A 20,081-nucleotide genomic window follows, 5' to 3' on the forward strand; every position below is an offset into this window, starting at 1 on the left:
CCATCTCCGCTTGCGCTTTCCCCGGAAAATATTGAAGAGCATTTTTTTTTTTACCTAAATGAATGGTTTTGATGGGTGTTCTGGCTTTCTGTAAAAGCCTGCATCTCAAGTCACATGTGGCAACACTGTTATCAAATCTTTCTGGGGTAAAGAAAGGGACTCTGGAGGGCATTTCAAAGACATCAATCTATTTCCACCGCTTTAAAGTTAAAGGGGCCGGGGCAGGGTGGGAGTCCAGCTCTGAATCCCCCCCGAGGGCAGCGCGCAATCATCCCGTAGAGTGATTTCCCTCCCACTCTCCCAAACTATACATAGTCAGATGCAAATTCAACAAGGATTACATAAATGTTTCTGAATTCGAAAGCGCTTCCCTTTAGAAAAACAATTTTACAGTATGGCCCCACAACACAGCGCCTGACAGCTTGCAATAAGAAGCTGCAGGAGAATACGGGAGCTGTTGTTTTAGCTTGTGCCTATCTGAGGGCACACTAATATATTTTTAATGCATCCGTCTGTGCATTAATGGGACATAATGATGCAAACAAAGGACGGACAAATAAAGTGTGGACAATCACAGAGTTTCTGATTACACGTGTATGGAAATGTATTTCTGTAAATGTCAGTTGTGCAAAACAGGAATACAATGAAGGAATATTATGGAACAACATGCATAACCTGGGGTGGGAAGGAGAAAAGAAACAAAACAAAAACAAAATATTTTGCCCGTATACTCGAAAGGCGGTAATTAGGAATCCTCGCTTTTCTGTTCTATTTGATCCGGTCTGCAGTAGCTGCTGTAATTTGTCAAGTCCTGCACTGTATTGACCGTTATAAATACAAAAAATACGTGCCTTTTAGCAAAGGAAAATAAATCATTTTAATGATAAACCTGCCAGCCCTGCAGGGATTCTAAGACTCAAACGAGAATGCACTCAGTAGAGTGAAAGAAAGTCATACAAATCGCTCCAGTTAGCCGGCAATTTTCACTCACAAGCAGAAGTTTGGTTGGATAGATGACAGTCAGGGGTTATGTAAGACCATTAGTATAAAGGTGGACTGAAGCTGGCACCAGGGGAAACGTCATTAAAGTCTCCATAATAATGGGAAGGTGAAAACGAAAAAAACAACTAATCTGCACATTCAAATGTTTTAATTTAGGTGCCAAGAGAGAACTCATGTGTTATTCAAATACATTTGTGAAATTTCAGGAATAGAGGCATAGAGGACGAGGTACTGTACATTATTTTACCTTATTTCTGTTTTCAACAAATCCTCTGAAGAGACGTAAATGCACCCACAGCCTCAGATAACATGTGATACAATGCCATTGTCTAAAAAGACATTTAATTTAAAAAAAGACATTTAAATGAAATCCTTCAAGGACATGGCCATTAGCCAAAACATTCAATATCAAATGAGTTGAAGGTTTGTTGATATTTCCTTCATTTCTCTCAGCTTTCATTATTTAGCAAGTTTTCATGTTTTTCCCCAACTTTAAACTCCTGTACTTTAATTACCTAATTATTACCATGGATACCTTAATTATGCTTTCATTGCCACGAGTGGATATCTAATGCTGTGTACACACCAGCGCTGGGCGATATGGAGAAAATCAAATATCACAACACCATCTTTGATAATTAATCATCAGTATTCCACATTAATACTGATGATTAATTATCAAAAATCGTATTGAAGAGCAAATATTTTGTAAAGGCACTAATGGTCAACCATACAATATCACGTTATCTTGAAGTAGTATTCAAGTATTTGAGCTTTCTCCACTGAATCTAGCAAGCCACATGTCGGCTGGTTTACTACAGCTGTAGGAACCCACATGATGTCGTTGTGACTTATTGCAAAGGGATGCCGAAATCTGCACGTCATGATGCTGATTAATACAAAGTTAGAATTGATCCGTAAGACGACATCGGATCGGTGCTAGGCTATGCTATGCTAACATCAACACTCAAAATAACCTCATCCAGCCTTTTGTTTAGGAGAAACGGTTGCATGGATTGAGATTGAATGACAATTACATTTCAGAAAATGCATTTGGAGATTTGATTGATGTAGAAAAAAAAGAATAACTCATTTGACTGTTGTGCACCTCAACAGTAAATGTACAGTACACACACACACACACACACAGTCATACACTCTGCTGTGCCAGGCAGTATTCGTGCAGGCAGGAGTACGGGCCATAAACAAACATGACTGTATCTACTGTATCCGTCACTTCTCAGCTTTCCTAAATCTACTTCTTGCCCTGCCAGCACCATTGTTGCCAAGCCAGCAACTGTTTCACCAGATCTGGTAACTTTTCAGACTCCATTTAGTGACTAAACGCCTCACAAGAGCCAAGAAACAAATCTGATGACATTTTCAGTTGGCATCAGCTACTTTTCCTTCCCTTGCTCGTAGATCTCCAGCTCACATAACTGCTGCTGGCTCACATAACATGTTGGTTATGAGAGTTGCCAGATTTGGTCGATCAATCAGCAGCGTGGCTGAAACATGAATGAGCTGTTCGCGCAAAAGCAGCAGGAGGGAAAACCCTGAGGTTATGGATCTTGAGGAGGATGATAACCGAGTTGTCTTTGAGCTTTTTCATGAGCTGATTCCACAGAGAAGTTTGCAGCACATACAAGATATTCAGCTGCTAAACACTCTTATTTCAAGATGGCATGGCATTGTGCTGAATGCCCTCTCTGTATGCTCATGATCTCTGAACTTAAATAGGTTTACTTTCCATCGAAAGTTTATTTGTGGACAAATCTTCAGGCGTGTGTGAATAATGTGATTTTCATCTTGTGTGTAATCGTTTGGCTGGTAAAGATAAGATGCACACTGTATGTCAGCCAGTGGTGGGATGTAAATAAGCACATTTACTCAAGTAGTGCTCTACATTTTTTAAGGACATGTACTGTGCCCTCTTTTCTTTTTATGTCACTGTATACCTCTACTCTACTACAATTGAGAAGGAATTATTGTGCTTTTTATTCCACAGAAAATATTTGACACCTTTTAGTTACTTTACAGATTAAGATTTTCACGTCCCAAATATATGTACAAATATAAAAATGTAAAAATACAAAAAACATTTCACAAATGTGGGGATTTTTTTACTTTTAATTAGGACTTTAATAACATCTGTTACTTGTGTTTGGGTGTGGTGCATATGTGTGTCTTCTATGTCTTTGAGTTCTAGGTGCAGCTCCCTGATGACTGATTGAGGGCACCTGGATGAAGGTGTGGGTTTGACCTATATAAGCGCCTCCTTGCGCCGCCTTCGCTCTCTCTCACCTTCCTGGCACCAGACCCTGGTCTTCAGTTGGAGTTGCGCATTACGTTTGTTTTGTGTCCTGTAATAAACTGTCACCTTTTGGTTTTTGGATCTAACTTGGTGTTGTGTCCCTCCTTATGTTGCGAATTCCAAGCAAGATTGATCTAGAACAGCGGTCACTAATAGGTGGACCGCAGTCCGGATCCGGACCCAGGACCTAAAACCGATTCTATTTTAACCGGCGCAACTTTTCCAGCCTTTCCGGCACTCGTTCAGTGGTGCAGGAAACACACCGACCGCTTACATGTATATTCAATTATATCAAGTGATGCTTGATATTCAATTATATCAAGTGATGCTGCTCAGCCAATCAAATATGTGTATTTCGGACAAGTTTCCTGACTCAAGTGAGATTTACACACACGTGGGAGACGAGGAAAGAGAACGAGGAGTAGGAGAATTACGTGAGTCAGAGAAGTTCTTTCTCGTAGTGTTCTCCAAAGAGAGAAAAGAGGTCAGCGAGACCAGAGAGACCTGAGTCTTTAACCGAGAATGGACAGACTCTTACATGTTAATTCTTCTCACGGGCAGTTTAAAACCAGGATGTCTCATATGTTCAGAGACCGTGACAATTATTAAAAGCGGTAATGTGAAGCATCACTACGAGACAAAGCACAACTCTTTTTTAGAAAACGTACCCACTCACATCCCAAGTGAAGGCACAGATAATAAACCTCAGAGCCCAATACGATCAGAATCCTAACACTGACCAACAATGATGTTAACAGAGAGGAATAGAGCTGAAACAAGTGGTTTGAATAACCACAGATAAAGTCCCTGCACACACATTTATTTTTTTAGAAGATGAGAAAAATATAATATGTTTTTTTTGGTTGACATCACTTCACACATGAATGAACTGAATTTGAAATAACGTTTTTAATTATATTTGAATTAATAAACATGTTTTAGAAGCTTTCTGTTAAATAATGTATTCTTTAATCCAGCCCTTATTTTACTTGAAGCAAGAGAAGAATATTTATTTATTATTAGAGTATATAATATCTATTATTCATCCGGTACAATTTGAAATCTGACAATAAATATTGTTGAGATATTATTCAACTTTCTTTATTTTATTTGACAGTAGGTAGTTGACTATATACAGAAGTTAATACAACTGTTGGCTAATTCAATATATATGGAACTAAACTATAGCGCAAGTTAGACATTACTGTGATGTTCTGGACCTTTGCATGAGGAAATTCTCTCTAACTGGACCTCGTTGAACTTTAATTGAATACCCCTAATCTAGAAGGAAAATAATTAGCCCCGGTCCTACATAAAATATAGATAAAAAATAGCTTCCCATTAACCAACTACTGCAGTCAAATTCAGCTTTTACATTTTGCATGAGTAATGATAATTAAATAGAATCAGGGTCTCTGAGGCCATTGTTCTACATTGAGTACATTTAATTTAAGTACATTTTCCTGATTATACATACTGTAGTCGTGACTTCCTTATTCCTTACATGTATGAATCAGGCTGTTTAATGAAGCCGTTTAAGCTGTTTCACTTCTATGGTTTTGCGTCTCATTTTCAAAGTCAGTTTAAAGTGAAATAGCAATGATGCATGATATTGTCTTCATTATCATATTTAGATATTTCTGATGTCATCATTACCTATTTACATCGATATGTGCAGCGTATGGGAGGGAGATTTTATGGGGGAGAGAAATTACCAACCGTTTACACAGTTACACAGCTGAAAAAGAAGAAGCAATTTAACCATTATATATATTAAGTGCATATTATTCAGTATTACTGGAGCGAGCACGGATTTGGTGATTTGTAGCTGGAACAATCTAAAGAAAACGAGGTTAAAACTGAGCCGAATGTGATTAAAGAGTATTTTATACATCTAGGATACATATCATGGACTATTATCATGGACTATATTTCAGTTAGATTTAGACTACAATTCAAGTACGGTCATCGCTGTTGTTGAACGATAGTTCTACCTAACCTTGATGACTTTTAAACAAATTCAGCCTGTTTTCTTCCTTGATATCTATCTAGACATCCTCACTACTGAAATGAACCACATCATTGTGAATCCACTGTATCAGGATGCTGACAAGTTGTGGAGGAGTTGTCTACGTTAAAATCGAATTGTGAATTTACTTTAAAAAAAATGGAATAATGCCACACAGAAAAAAACATAACATTTAAGTAACATATCTGCATTGAAAAAGTCAAATGATTGAGCAACAGTACATTTACAATTGTGTACAGTGAACTGAAAAACTAGGTTTTTAATATTGTTAAAGTAATTATTTTGAAAATAAGTGTATCTGGTATTGGATGTGGTTTTGTATTGAAACTGCCAGAGCCTTTAGAATGACCAGAAAAGTATTTTCAGTTTCACCTGCTGAGCAAACTGTGATCCCCACTGTGTTGCATCAATGCAATGAAAGTGCTGCACTGAAACCTTATCAGCGCTGTCTTAGGATGATGTGATCCTCTGTCGGGCTCTTGAAATCCTTTTATCACTCGCCCCTCCACAGATGGGTCAGTGCTGCCGGAACCAGGAAGGATTCAGTTAATGTGCTTCAGGTCTTAGTTGCTGACATTCAGTAGGTGCATCCTTTTCATCAATTTGCATTACAAAGAGCACTGGCTTACCAGTATTATGCAGTTTATGGGCAATCGGTACATGAAACAGTGAAAGACTGTCCTGACCAGAGAAATTACAGTTGTGAAAACAAATTTGACCTTCTACCTTTTCTGTTAATTTGCAGTGACGGGCGGATCATAGATGGTAAAAAGTGGACCTAGTCCGCATAACGCCACATTGGTTTGTGGACTGCCGTTTTGAAGCCTTGAGTTCAACAGTTTGGCCTACGCCATCTTGGTTTTTGACCTTCGCCATCTTTTTGCAACCAGGATAGGTCGGAGTCGAGCACTACCAAACGCTGAATAAGACATGTTCATGCAACCAAAAATGTTCCAATTAACCGTCATGAACTTGAAAGCACACTGGAAAGGGTCAAAGCTCTAAGACGAACTCACAGACAACTCCCAGACCGGACACCGCTGTGGTAGCGACCTGTCAATCACAAGGTAGCCACACCCTGCTTTATGGTCCATTTGACTCTAAATGGGACCATCATGTATTAAATGAACATCATGCTGTATTAAAGAAGGCTTGAAAGTAGCGATTGAGACCATAAATCTATATTTACAATGTTTACTGAGGTAAAAAGTCAAGTGAGTCTATTTCTCATTGACTGTAAAATCGGACTTCTTTTTGCAATCAGAGCAGTCGCTCTCCCGAGTTTTGATACATTTTTGCAAAATAGGGCACTTCAATAGTACCTATAGCACATTAGACAGCTAGCGCTGCCCGTCCCACAAAGCATCTCTTTAATGCATTACCAGTCACCATCTATAAGTATACATGAACAAATATAAAATATTAATACTATTCAGCATCCCCTCTTGTATGTAGGGCAAGCTAAGCCAGTTCAGTAAGTTACAGGAATGTGGTTTTGACTGCAGTGATTTGCTGTTCTTCCTGGGCAAGCAGCAGACGGTCTAGCGCAGTGGGTGTAGCTGCCAGGCTGTATCAATTCAAGTTACTCATCGGCGTCCCCGTTCAATCTGTTAATTGTCTCGCTTCCTATGTTTTGAGAGTTAAAACCAGCAGGCAGCCTGAGCGGTACCCTACAATAGCAGTGGGTAGAAATTGATGAGCACTCTGTACGCTCCACAGGGTGACCAGGTACATATAGAGGAAACTTAGAAAGAGTGGTTCAAAAAGATGTGTGCGTTCATTTTTGCCCATAAGTGTCAAAGTTGTTAACAACAGCTACTTACACATCCAGCAGTTATGGACCAACATTACTTTATTTTAGTTCCCCATCCTGCAACTTTACTGTTTTTGTTATACTCAGAATGATTGCTCATGTTGCTCCGTAACTGCTGGATTAATTCTGATTTAAACAAAAACAGTAAAGTTGCAGGATGGGGAGCTAAGATAAAGAACTGAAAGACACCACCAGGAAGTTATTTCTTTTACTTAAGTGACTTAAGTATACCTTTTAAAAATACATCATCTTTGGATTAGTCACATGGGTTGTTTTGGAGGATTGACTGGAAAGACCACCATCTATCTACAAGCTCTTAATCGCTTACTACATACTGAGGTATTGACTATGCATTATACTGTATGTACTCAACAACGTCAGTATAAAAACTAGATCTGCATGATCTCTGAGTGTGCTGTTGATAGAGATTCTTGTTCATCAATAAGCTCTCAGGACGTTTAAGAGGCACGAACACCTGCAAAAGAAATGTAAAAACAAATTGCTGAAGGTAGCGAAACCGCTTCAGCATGATCTGATAAAAAACAACTGTGGTTTAATCTTTGTAAAATCATTTAGCTTTCTCCTTCTTAAATTTAATTGGCAGTGAAATTCCAAGGTCGCAGTTTGATTGTCGTGATTGGCACACGTTTTGCACCGTGTTGGTACAAAACAGAAGTACACGGATTTCTTTTAACTCTAAAGCATAAACGTACACAATGAAACTAAGTATGTTGTCAATACTACACTATTAGTAGGCCATGTACAATAGCTGCTGTAGTAGAGCAGTGTATGCGTAGAATTTACTTCATCAACCTATAATACAACAATGAGGGAACAAATACATCTCTCTCTGAAACCAGTGGTTAAATAGCTTTTATTAACCAATGGGGTTAGTGTGTCTTGCTCAAGGACACTTAAACAAGGATCTATAGGCCGACTGATTGTTGTGTGACTTGCCAGGAAACAACTCCTCGCAACCAGTTGTTTGTGCCTCAAGGATGATGAAGTCTTAAGATAACACGCCTCTCAAACTGCTGGTTCCCGACATAATTAACATGTTGACCCCTACGGTGGAGCTAATACGCGTTCATCTTGCACTCATTTGTTTCTAAACCAGTCTGCCGGTGTGTGGGTAATGTGCACAATGCTGCATTCCTCCCACCTCGGAGATGTGATGCAGACGGAGCACTAGCACTGTTAAGTCAATATACTGTATACACAGTACATGTAGACTGAGTGGAAGAAAGTGAAAGAGTTTCCATCTCCAGGGTATATACAGTATTAGGCAGGAAAAAGAAAGCTGGAGGAAACAGACTTCAGTCATATAACACATGAGTGCATTGTGGCTGTAGATCACTTGTGAGTTCAACTTTTCTTATAGTATCTCTTACTAATTACTCATTCAAATAATCAGTTTGAACTGGGTTAGCATTCAATAATTAAGAAGCATAATCCTACAATGAAACAATATTCAAAATCACCTTTTATTATATGAAGCAGCAACATGAAAGGACTCTATTCTTTTAATTTTATTGGAGTCCCTCTAAAAGCATTTTCAAATTAAGATAAACCAGGATGTTTTATGGGTAATGCAAAGGCAAAAATACGTACCTAGTGTTATCTCCCGCTGAAAGCTCTTCTCGCTAAGATTCCCTTGGACTGCAATGTGCTGGGTCTGCATTTTTCTTGATTTAGGCCCAGCTTATCTTAAGCTTATAGAGATGTCAGCAAAACCCTCCTTTTAATAGTGCAAGGCTCTTAATTCATTACCAAATGTAAACTTCGCTGCAGAGGAGAGCAGGATGGGCTGGGGGTAAATTAGAGGGTGTATTCTACTCAACTAATTACTCTGTAAATTCAAGCCCCCCTTGGGAGAAGGAAGAAAAGAAAAAAACCTCAGACGTTTCTCTCTCTCTAAAGGGTGTAATCTAACAAAAATTAAATTCATGAAACGAAAGAAAAGTCTGTCACCGTCCATCCAAGAACGAGGCGAATTATAGGCGGTTAGCAATGACGAGCGGCGTTGTGCATACGCATCCAACCAAACATCAGCTATCAAAAGACGGTGCCTGCTGACAGGTTTATTGCTCATCGGCGCTGCTACGGTAACACAGGGGCAAATCTCCAGCTCCCTGCCTGCGATGACTGTGATGATGAAACCCCTTTGATGCAGAGCCGTCACCCTGTCAGGCTAAAGGCTGATGTGGGCGAGGACAGAAATCCTGGCAAACTGGTCATTTTAACAGCAGACATCACAGAGCCGGAGGATAAGCCGGACCAAGTGGCGCTCCCGTCTCCGGCTCTCATCCACCCTCTTATCTTGTCCAAGGAGACGGATTTCACGGTCAAGCTGGTGACCCGTCGCCTGTCCGAGCTGTCACGCTGCTCACCTCACACACTTATACAATCGCCTACACATTTTATACATCGGTGTCACAGTTTGCTTAATGGGATGCTTTCGGTGGCCCTTAAAGGCCTCGTGAAGAGTAGACGTCGTCTCGTGGCTTGTATTTTGCCCTTTTTGTGGAGAATGGCAGCTGTTGTCTCCTTGGGTTCACAGTCTTAAAATAAGTAGGTTTGTTACATTATATAAATTGTGGATGTAAATTAAAATAAGTCGACTTTTGGTTTCACAGGGGACACAGACATTTCCCTCCAAACATATTTGACAAATGCAGTTTCGTCGTATTGGGAACGTCATTTTTGGGAGACCAGGCTGAACTGATGACTGATGTTTTGAAGAACCTTGTGAAGGTCCAAAGAGCTCCCATTTGTATGTAACCCTGGACCAATCCAAAGCAAAGAAAAAGTAGATTTTTGAAAATGCACCATGTAGCTCTTGATGAAACAACAAGGTTTCCGAAGGTTTCATTGAGAGTATTAGAGTTGAGCCTCTCTCGACATGCCATTTGTAGAAAGGAAAGAGAAAACATGAACGCATGATTGCATGTTACGATTGCTCACTCTGCTCATCTGTAGGCAGTAACGTGCGGAAAAATTTCTGTGTAGGCAGTGACCTCTCAATGTGGCATATGTCTGCATTACGCATGGGTAGATAAATATACATATATTATACGTATGCACAAATACTAAAATGTGGTACACAGGTTAGAGAAACAGAGAGAGAAACAGAGAAAGACAAGACAGGATCTTGGTATCAGCGCAGCAGCAGAAAACAGCTTAGTCACATTCACAATGAGCATTTGGTGACGGCTCACCAAGATAAAGAAAAAGAGGGAGAAATCTTGGTGTTATCACACGAGTTGGAAACAGCTTATTCACTTTTACAAAAGCGCACCCACACGCAGTAAGCGTCTGGCGACGGTGCACCATGGATAAAGAAAATAGAGAGATGAATCCTGGTGTCAGCGCACCAGTAGAGAACAGCTTATGTACTAGAATGTGCAAAGTCCGGCCCACACCAAATGAGCATCTGGTTTCCAGGATGTAGAAAACATCAGACAACACAAACACAAAGCCAAAAGAGGGCTAAAGATAAATATTGTAGCGACCCTTGGTCAGGAAAGCTACGAGACGTGCTCTTATTTGTAGTGTTTTATTATGGGACAGCACACAGGCTACTGTGGGCCGTAGCCTACGCCAAACAACAGTCCATCCGTTCAACGTTCTCGACGACTCAACCATCTGCTCCTGCTGCCCCCCCCCCCCCCCCCCCCCCAGGCTCGCAGCACTAACACAACAACATCCTCATGAGGCCTTCACTGACCTCCGTAAATGCAATCACCAACTTATTGATAACACAATAACACTTATAACATAACTCAGTCCGTTACGATATATTCATTAGGGCGGTTACAAATGCCCTTTTTCTATATTTGAAGCTACTATTTAGCTTTTCAAATGGAGGCTTTCTCTCGCCATATTTTATGATGTAATCACTCTAAACTAATGGGGAAAAGAGGATTTTGCATTACTGTGGTCATACAGTATGAATGTAATTTGTGGTGCTGTGAGAGCGCCACTAAACCGCCTATGTGGGCGGCAAGCAGTAGAGCTTTTTGACCGCAGTGAAGAAGTTGTTTTTGAAAGGCTAAATGCCAACAAATATGGATAACAGAGGAATAGATTGTTAAGATTAAAACAAGCAGGAACATTGGAAATGATTGCAAAAATATTCTTTCTATTCGTTTTGACTTTTTGGACTGAGATAATTACAGCAAGAAGGACTTGCTGTGTGTGGGGGTGGGGGGGGGCGAGAGAAGGTAGTTTTAGGCCTACTGCAATGTCTCTAAGTTATTAATTATAACGAATTTGAATGTCAACGTTATGAATGAAGCTTTAAACTATTCTGTACAGCCATATTATTTATTTATATATCTTTAAAAGGAGGCACTTACTGTATTTGTTGACTATCCCTCTAGACAAAGACTTTTACAAGGATGTTCTTGTTAAGGTCCTCCTTGTTAGATGTATTCCTCAGTTTCAGACGACAGTTTTGTTCCATTCTGTCCTCTCCACAGACAAAAGTGTGTCAAAAAACAAAGTACCGGTGACGTGCATTGGACTGTTTGTTAACAGTTTAATCAGAGTTTAATTGAGTCAGATCAAAGAATTGTTGTCAGATTTCTCTTTTATCTCACTCAGGCTGTTGACGTATCTCGATATCGAGGCTTGTTTGTAATATCTGTTGTCTCGTCCGCTTCCACTGCAACAATAATGCTGCTCGTATGTCACTTTTTTATGACTCCTCAATGGTTCTGAATCTGATTCAAAGCTCTGGTCAACACAGTGAGGAGCTTAAATGTGTCGTGTGTAGTTATGTCTTGCTTGTCAGGGTAATTTAACAGTTCACATCGATTAGGCTTCTTTTTTTTTTTTAAATATTGATCCGTTTTCCTTTACCTTAGCATTGTGCGCGCTTGATTGGAGCCAGCGCTGCTCATCCAAGGCCACGTCAATGCGACTCTTGCCGAAGGTTTTCAAGGCCACCTGAGAGTGGACGTGGGCCGCTGATTATCCACGCTTCAGCGGAGCTCTTGGTAAATTGTCCAGGTCAGTTTCCCCCCCTTTAATCCACTCGCTGTCGCTGCCAGAGGAGAAGAGTAGGCATGCAAAACAAACCCAAAAAAAAGTGTGCTAGTCATCCGTTTGATCTTTTGCTACGGTGGCCCTGAGGGTCAAAACAAACCATAATACAAAACACATTTCACAAAAACACAACAGTTCAGAAAACACGTTAATATTTCACAAAACACTCAAATTGATCAGAAAACACATATTTTAGAAAACACAACATTTGGCAAAAAAAATGACTAACACATTTTACAAAACACAAGGACGGATTGATTATTAAGAAGCAGGATTTGTGGTTGGCAAGGTGCCCTCAGGTTTCACCCTGGGTTTTCTCATTCCTAAAATTGTGGTTCACCTTTTACCTAGGTTTATCACCGTGGTAACTCATGCTGCACATCTAACCTGGGCCCTGTTCCAGAAAGCAGGATTAGCAAAAAACTAACCGTGAGTTGAGGGAAACTCCAGAAAGAGAGGGAGCCATACACGTTGCTTTACATCCTCGTTGATTCATCAAAACGCGTATCCGTTTTACTGTAAGTCCCAATCTCAATCCTGGATATTAGTTTGTTTGCTCAGAAAAATTACTGCTTGTATTTACTGTCAGTCATTTTTTTTTTTTGCCCCATTTAAATATTACACAGCGTCAAGTCACCTTCAGCTCAGAATGAAACCTCTGCACGTCCTTTTATTTGCAAGTGGAAGTTCTTTTTTCATTTGGACATGTAACGCCAGGACTCTGTGCACACTGTGAATGTCAGCTGATGTCAGGTGTCACTGATTGAACATAATTCCTGTAATACTGCAGGAACATGGTGCAGCTGCAGAAAGTAGTTTTAGAGTGAGCTTTTTAAGCAGGCTGCTTCAATTCCGAACGTGTTTTAATGTACCACATTTGTTGAAGTAGCTGAAATAAAGCCACTGCATGCTGCTGAGCCACGATGTCTACAATTTCAAATCCACTGTATTTCAACCAAACACATCATTAGTGGATCAGATTGGGAACTTACAATCATCATGTCTCTTATGTCTTTCATCTATATATATATATATATATATATATATATATATATATATATATATATATGTATTTTTTGTTTCATCTTCAGTTGCATACATGCATTCATTTTTCTACTTCACTGGCTCTGCCTTACCTGTTGCCATGGTGAATCTTGGAAAGGGAGCTCCGTTGATGGCTTTTTTTTCATTCACCACGCACAAGCTTCACTCGGAGTGGACGAACTCAGAGATGCCTGAACAAACTCCGATCAGCTGTTCTGGAACCAAAACCTCACAGTTTCCCATTTCAGGGTTAGTAGGGTTTATGCTCAGAGTCTGATAAACCTCCTGGAACAGGGCCCTGGTCCGGAGCAGGATGTGTTCCTGGGATAATTACAGGAGTCGAAATCCAGACTAAAAGCAACACATTTTAAACGGCCAAATGCAGACGGGACCGCAAGCAAAAAAACGGCAAAATGAACAGGCTTATAATATCACTGCCCCATCTAGAGCATGACTAGATCTGACTATATTTAAATGAGTGAATTTGATTATATTTATGTGTTGCGCTGTTGTATGACAACATTTTATCTTTCAATTGCAACCTCGGCCGTGTGAAATGGACTTGTAAGGAGACTTTTGTAAGGCTGTACTTAATAGTTTGAAGCTTAATTCATAACATTGACATTCAAATTTGACAAAGATTAGAGAACACTAATATTATTAGTATTATTGCTGTTATACTACTTGTAGAATTAGATTCCAGTGGTGGTTTGGTGTGATTAGGTAACATTTCCTATAGCTCCAGAGCCAAAAGTCAAAATCTAATCTAAAAATATATATCTGAAGAAATATTGTTTCTTTTATTTATTGGATTGTAGCCTTTCAAAAACAACATTTTCACTGTATTCAAACAGCTGTTTGCTCTCCCGCTTGCGGTACACAAAGTAAGGCACACACTGATGAGTCATCGATCAACTACACATTCAAAATGAAAATGAATTTCAGGATATGTGGACAATTAATTTTAGCACAGTTAAATACAAATTAAATTGTGCTTAGAAGGAATTATTTTCACCAGACATTATGACCTTGTGTGTGTGTGTGTGTGTGTGTGTGTGTCTGTGTGTGTGCCTGCTTGTGTCTCTCAGGGGAAGAAGCGAGGGATGCATATTTTATCATCATTTAGAATCAGACAATTTCTATCATATGCAACATATTCTTTTGGCGTAAATTGTTTTTATGAGATTATAAATATGTTTTTCTTGCCAGACTCGCTCACGGCTCGTTAAATAGCTGGCAAGAACGCCTGTAATTGAGTATTGAAAACGTTTCAACTCAGAACCGATGCGTCATCTGATCGGCTCTTCTGATCGCGGCACGCTTAACCAAGCCTAATACATTGTTTACAGGAATTGCTAATAGCTGATTTATAATACCTTTAAGGCCAATTTGCCAAAATGTGAACAAATATAGGGGCACCGTTGTCTCAATTTCGTCTCTTTGGATCAGTGATGTCGACTGTAAGAGCGTTCTGGTGAGAGTTGAGGGATGAGAAGCAAACTGTGATGGACTGAGACCCTCGTCAATCAAACACCTACCAAATAAATGAATAACCACCAAGACACACGTTTTAAGAAACTTTGATTTTGAAAACCCTACTTGTCAAGGAACATATCAATCAGAAATCAATCAATCTATTGTATATGTCAAAAGTAATCCTATAAGGTACGCTACATTTCCTTAAATATGTGCATTCATAATATTTTAAATAGGATCGGGTTGATAGCAAATACTCTCATCAGGGCCGGAGACTGCATCAGAATATGCAATCTGTTCTGCATCATCTCCAGATCCATCGTTTCTGTGGTATTTCAATGCAAGTCAATCACTGACAAATGTTAGCCGCGAGGGCCACTTCAAAAGTTGCAGGCAGAGCACGAGGCAGCAGCTCAGCCGTCTGAAGCTTGACCTCCTGAGACGAGTGCAACATCGTAAAAAAAGAGCAAATATCTGGCTGCTGCTTTGGCAACGTGTCTGAGTCACAGCGTTGCCTTTTCAGGACAATATGTAACCTGCTTTTAGGCAAATGAGTCCTGTTGTTGATCCATGAGGAAATAGGCAAAATGTGTACTGCTCTGCTGTTGAAATCTCCGACAAAAAGGCTGAACAGAGATAATATAAAAGAAAATCCCCTGAAGATTCTGAAGATTAAGCTTCATATTATGCTACCGATATGACAGATTCTAACATGTACAAGATTAACATGAGCAGGGGAAAGTCATTAAATATTTCTAGCTAGTTAAGTAAACCCCAAACAGCTTCTCAAATCTATCATCAAAGTCTGGGACGCATTGTAAAAAAAAGTCAAAAAAAGATATTGTCTGCTGTGTTAAATGCACCGTCTTGAATAATAGATGGTTGCAGAGTGCACATGGTTACTGCCGTTAGAAAAGACTGCGTCTCAACGGACGCGTCCTCGTGTGCAAAGACATCACAAGTTTCATTTCTTAGAGAGTACTTTCTTTGCCATATTTTAGGAATCATCAGAAATCATGACATTAATATATTCAAATATAATGAAACTGGTATCCAATAGCGGGACAACAAGTGGAACCATGAGAGAAAAGAAACCGATGCAGATATTTGGCCTGAAAAGATGAAACTCAGGCCAAACATGACCACTCTCCATCCAGGGATGCAGAACATCTGAAATCCCTGCAGGAAAAGATCTGCATGAAGCTGCAGAAAGCTCAAGATGATCTAGCGCAGCAGATCGCCTTTACCAAGAACCAAGCATGTCAGACTGGAGCGGACTAAGAGACAGTTGTTTGCAGTGGCTAAATCCATTGCGGTGTTGGAGTTGGGAGAGCTAGCTGGAAAGTGAGAGGGCTCAGATGCTACAGAACGATTTGAGCAAGATGGAGGAAGTTCTACGAAATCAGGGAGAGAAGAAAGATCCCCGGCCTACCATCAAGCCCAGCTAAGGGCCAAGGAACAGAGAGCGCAGGAACAACAAGATCGCAGCAGCCCTCAAAGAGGCAGAACATCTGCTGAAGACTGAGCCTCTCTGCTTTCAGCGGGATTAAACCACCATCCAGGAGTGAAATTCAGAGCCTCTCGTCTGGCTCAACCGGACCAACAGAAAGCCAATTAAAGTAAGCCCATGGCTGCTCTAAAGGAGGCTGAGCAGCTGTTGGAGAGTTGTGGCAAAGAGCGGCAGGAGGACAAGTCGGCCCTCCTTCAGGCCACCGAAAAGCCCCAAGGAGGCTCTGCAGGAAAGACAGCAGGAGTGGAAGAAGGCGATTTTATTGTTGTAAAATACGCCGCTCTGCTGACTCGTCCATGTTTGCGATTGGACTCATGCTGCAAACATCGCCCCTTTTTATGTGGGGGAGCTCAAAGCCAGATTGAGAAACCATCGCGGTTGTTAAGGTTGAATTAATGTTAATGTGTTTTTTCCGTAATGTTGTTGTGTTTTGGCCCTCAGGTCGAGCAGCATTTCAGCCCTTCTGCTGGGTAAGTTCCCACGGGTCGGTTGCTGGTGTACCATTAGCGACCACAGCTTTCCAAAAGAAAAGTGTTAAGCTATCCCCACAAGCTGCTAGGGGATACTGCTACCGCTACTTCATAGGGCGGAATTGAACTTCTTGCATTCAGGATCGGTATTTCTATGGGAGCATACTATACTATTTTTACTGGAGTAGGCTGGCTGTAATCCTGAGACAAATTATAAATAATGAAAATGTCAAATTAAAATTATATGACATATGAAGTTATTAAAATTAGACATATGAAGAAATGATCGATAAACACAACTGTCATGTAATTCCTTCTTAAGCTTTGGAGAGGCACTACGTGCCCTGACCACACATCCCTGAAACTGCAAGTTAGAAATTGAACAGGGACCCAACTGCAGTGTATTTTTGGTCTGCTTGTCGTGGGCGGGATGAGGAGTTTGTGTTCACTCTATTTCACTCTTAAATGATATTCCATACTGTGAAGGTAGAAAGACAGACTATAGCTGAACACTGTCAATAAAAGGATAGTTAAATGGATGGATTGAGTCTTTTTTATACAGATATATATATAAATATGTCCGTATACATATATATTTATATATTTACATATATACGTATATATATATATATACATATCTATGTATGTATATGTAAGCATATACGTATATCAGTGGTGGGCCGTCAGGGTCAGCAAGGCCTTCTCTGCTGGCTTAGACAGAATCACAAAATTATAGCTATTTTATCTTTTAATAATTTTTAATAATTATCTTATTTTCTCATTGCACAGCTACTGTCTTCCTCAGTTGCTCTGCTTCCAGTGCAGCTTGTTTTAAGTAGAGCTTTTATCCAATCAGATTTCACCTCTGTGTCTCTAGGTAAGAAGAGAGGCCCGAGGCTTTCAGACTCACCAGTGCCTCCATCTGCAGTTTAAGTGAATGGGGACGATATTGTTGATTGTCATAGTGATCAACCAATCAGATCTTTAGTTTGACATGTTGGGCGTATTCGTTGACATGTCAGAGCCTTCTAGCCGGCCTAGCCATACGTGATTGGTCAGTGGGAGGCTCGACTGTCTTCACTGGCGTCCATGAATCGAGATGGACTTCTTACTGGAACTAAAACACACGGATGTACTGAACAACCGTGTGATTAAACTCTTTGTAATCAAAGAAAGGAGGATGGACTTTGTCTTGAAGTGAACAACAGCTCTGGTAAGTTAACTGCTCTTGTTTTTACATCTGCAGTAGCTTTAATATGCTTGTGTATATATTATTTGTACAACTTGTTTTTATGAAGATGGATTTTTGTTTGGTTTTATATGTGATAGAAACTATTGTTACGTCCAATGTTACTCTGGGGACATAATTAGTCGGTGCCAGTGTTGCCAACTTGGCGACTTTCTCGTTATATCTGGCGACTTTCCGAACCCTCTTCTTGTCAAAAGCTACTAGCGACAAATCTAGCGACTTGTCGTTGGAGACTTTTCTGGTGTTTTGACTCTGACGTGAAAGCACGTACCGTTCTACAGTTACTGCCATGAACGGGCAGCGGTTGCTGCCGTGAGCCCCTCCGCCGTCCCAAAGCACTCACAGGAGGCTACTCTCACAGCAGCCTCGCGCAGCAGTCCCAGCTGCAGTCAGAGAAGACACACACGGCGTATTCATGTATCTGCACTCTGCAGTTAGTGTATTTATAGGTGTTGAGCTTCATTTTTACACAAAACAAATAATAACCGTAGCTGTGGCATCATAATGAGGACAGCAGTGAAGGCCCAGGTATAAAATGCATGGCCCGCCACTGACATATATATACAATATATATATATATATATATACAGTGGCTTGCAAAAGTATTCATACCCCTTGAACTTTTCCACATTTTGTCACATTACACGCCACAAACATAAATATATTTTATTGGAATTTTATGTGAAAGACCAACACAAAGTGTCACACAATTGTGAAGTACAAAGAACATTATACATGTTTTTAAATTTTTTTCACAAATAAAAAACTGAAAAGTGCAGTGTGCAAAATTATTCAGCCCCCCTGAGTCAAAACTTTGTGGAACCGCCTTTTGCTGCAATTACAGCTGCAAGTCTTTTGGGGTATGTCTCTACCAGCGTTGCACATCTAGAGACTGAGATTTTTGCCCATTCTTCTTTGCAAAACAGCTCAAGCTCAGTCAGATTAGATGGAGAGCGTTTGTGAACGGCGGTTTTCAGATCTTGCCACAGATTCTCGATGGGATTTAGGTCTGGACTTTGACTGGGCCATTCTAACACATGAATATGTTTTGTTTTAAACCATTCCATTGTAGCCCTGGCTTTATGTTTAGGGTCATTGTCCTGCTGGAAGGTGAACCTCCGCCCCAGTCTCAAGTCTTTTGCAGACTCCAACAGGTTTTCTTCCAAGATTGCCCTGTATTTGGCTCCATCCATCTTCCCATTAACTCTGACCAACTTCCCTGTCCCTGCTGAAGAGAAGCACCCCCAGAGCATCATGCTACCACCACCATGTTTGACAGTGGGGATGGTGTGTTCAGGGTGATGTGCAGTGTTAGGTTTCCGCCACACATAACGTTTTGCATTTAGGCCAAAAAGTTCAATTTTGGTCTCATCTGACCAGAGCACCTTCTTCCACATGTTTGCTGTGTCCCCCACATGGTTTCTGGCAAACTGCAAACGGGACTTCTTATGGTTTTCTTTTAACAATGGCTTTCTTCTTGCCACTCTTCCATAAAGGCCAGATTTGTGGAGTGCACGCCCAATAGTTGTTCTGTGGACAGATTCCCCCACCTGAGCTGTGGATCTCTGCAGTTCGTCCAGAGTCACCATGGGCCTCTTGGCTGCATCTCTTGTCAGTGCTCTGCTTGTTCGGCCTGTAAGTTTAGGTGGACGGCCGTGTCTTGGTAGGTTTGCAGTTGTGCCATACTCTTTCCATTTCCGGATAATGGATTGAACAGTGCTCCGTGACATGTTCAAAGCTTGGGAAATCTTTTTATAGCCTAACCCTGCTTTAAACTTCTCCACAACTTTATCTCTGACCTGTCTGGTGTGTTCCTTGGACTTCATGGTCCTGTTTGCTCCCCAATATTCTCTTAACAAACCTCTGAGGCCGTCACAGAACAGCTGTATTTGTACTGAGATTAGATTACACACAGGTGGACTATATTTAGTCATAAGGTCAACATTCAATCATTCAGCAGTCATCAGGCAACTTCTGAAGGCAATTGGTTGCACTCAGAGAAAAGAGGCTGAATAATTTTGCACACTGCACTTTTCAGTTTTTTATTTGTGAAAAGAATTTAAAAACAAGTATCATTTTCTTTGTACTTCACAATTGTGTGACACTTTGTGTTGGTCTTTCACAT

The 20,081-nt window shown here is 40.4% G+C and overlaps 1 protein-coding gene across 1 annotated transcript in view; it reads right to left on the minus strand.

The window, feature by feature from the left end:
• lrrtm4l1 (leucine rich repeat transmembrane neuronal 4 like 1) overlaps window positions 1–13,353 on the minus strand; it is a gene marked incomplete at both ends in the record, with an annotated part of 123,482 nt that extends 110,129 nt beyond the window's left edge. Inside the window, one exon of the mRNA XM_079179268.1 lies at window positions 13,344–13,353. Within this exon, the coding sequence (XP_079035394.1) occupies window positions 13,344–13,353 (10 nt within the window). The remainder of the gene's footprint in view (window positions 1–13,343) is intronic.
• Between the last annotated feature and the right edge of the window lie 6,728 nt (window positions 13,354–20,081).

The sequence above is a fragment of the Pholis gunnellus genome, assembly GCF_910591455.1.
Source record: "Pholis gunnellus genome assembly, chromosome: 18".
Lineage (NCBI taxonomy): Eukaryota > Metazoa > Chordata > Actinopteri > Perciformes > Pholidae > Pholis > Pholis gunnellus.